Below are 889 nucleotides of genomic sequence, written 5' to 3'. Positions count from 1 at the left end.
AAAAAGGACAAAAAAAAAAAGCAATCACTCATTATTAACAAATTAATCTATCAGCTTGGTATTCTGCAATCCAACTTGCAATGATATTGATTTCAACGTGTCTTTGATTGATCAACCACTTAGGATCACTCTGTTGTGCTGGAAGGATGTCGAAGCAGTGACTGCCTGCAGTAACAATAATAAAAATAACTAAAATTGTTTATTTATTGTAAAAAAAAAAAATTATGATTGATATATTAATACCATTGACCGTGGTAATAGCAATCAGACTGGTTGATAAACTCTCCAATACTCTGCAATACCAATTTTATATCCTGTCATATATAAAATAAAGATTAATGATAATCAATTATTTGATGAAAATAATTTATAAAAAAATTATTATTTAAGTACCTGACCGCCATAATAGGTTGTTATCCAATTAGACAGTGGAATGATGCCATATTGATGCTCGCATAAATCGAGATAATTTTTCATATTAAAAGGTCTTGGTTGAAACATTGAAGCATCTTTCTCAATACCAATTGGACTAATCATCTCGCTACAAGTCTGTTTATTAAATTAATTAATTTTCTATTAGTTAATTAGACATTATATATATAAACCAAGAAAAAAGTAGTAGGATTTTTTTTTACCTGCCAATTCCATGCCATGCCATCTTGAGATTGTTCAATTGCATTATTACTTCCTTCTATGTCATAGCATGAAAAATTTGATAGGTGATTAAAAATTGCAAAAGCTTCAAATATCTGACCAATTTTATCCGTTTTATTGGCTGCTTCGTCAATGGCGTGACATATGCTCTCAAGTGATGGTTGATTGTATTGAGCTCCGACGGAATATATATTCTTTAAATGATCCTTCAGAACTTCAACATTTTTTAATTTCC

The 889-nt window shown here is 29.7% G+C and overlaps 1 protein-coding gene across 2 annotated transcripts in view; it reads left to right on the top strand.

Annotated features, from left to right (window-relative positions):
* The window catches only part of LOC107638229 (mannosyl-oligosaccharide 1,2-alpha-mannosidase MNS1-like), a 3,527-nt gene extending 3,231 nt beyond the window's left edge, over positions 1-296 (top strand). Inside the window, exon 3 of one of the 2 annotated variants that reach the window (XM_021120446.1) lies at positions 124-296. In XM_021120446.1, the coding sequence (XP_020976105.1) occupies positions 124-174 (51 nt within the window). In that variant the 3' untranslated portion in view covers positions 175-296. Of the gene's footprint in view, positions 1-54 lie in introns of both variants that reach the window. The other variant, XM_021120447.1, reaches the window with a different exon arrangement.

Source organism: Arachis ipaensis, chromosome B04 (genome assembly GCF_000816755.2).
Source record: "Arachis ipaensis cultivar K30076 chromosome B04, Araip1.1, whole genome shotgun sequence".
In the NCBI taxonomy this organism is placed as follows: Eukaryota; Viridiplantae; Streptophyta; class Magnoliopsida; order Fabales; family Fabaceae; genus Arachis; species Arachis ipaensis.
Note: the sequence above shows the minus strand (reverse complement) of the source record. Positions and strands in the feature narration are given on the sequence as shown.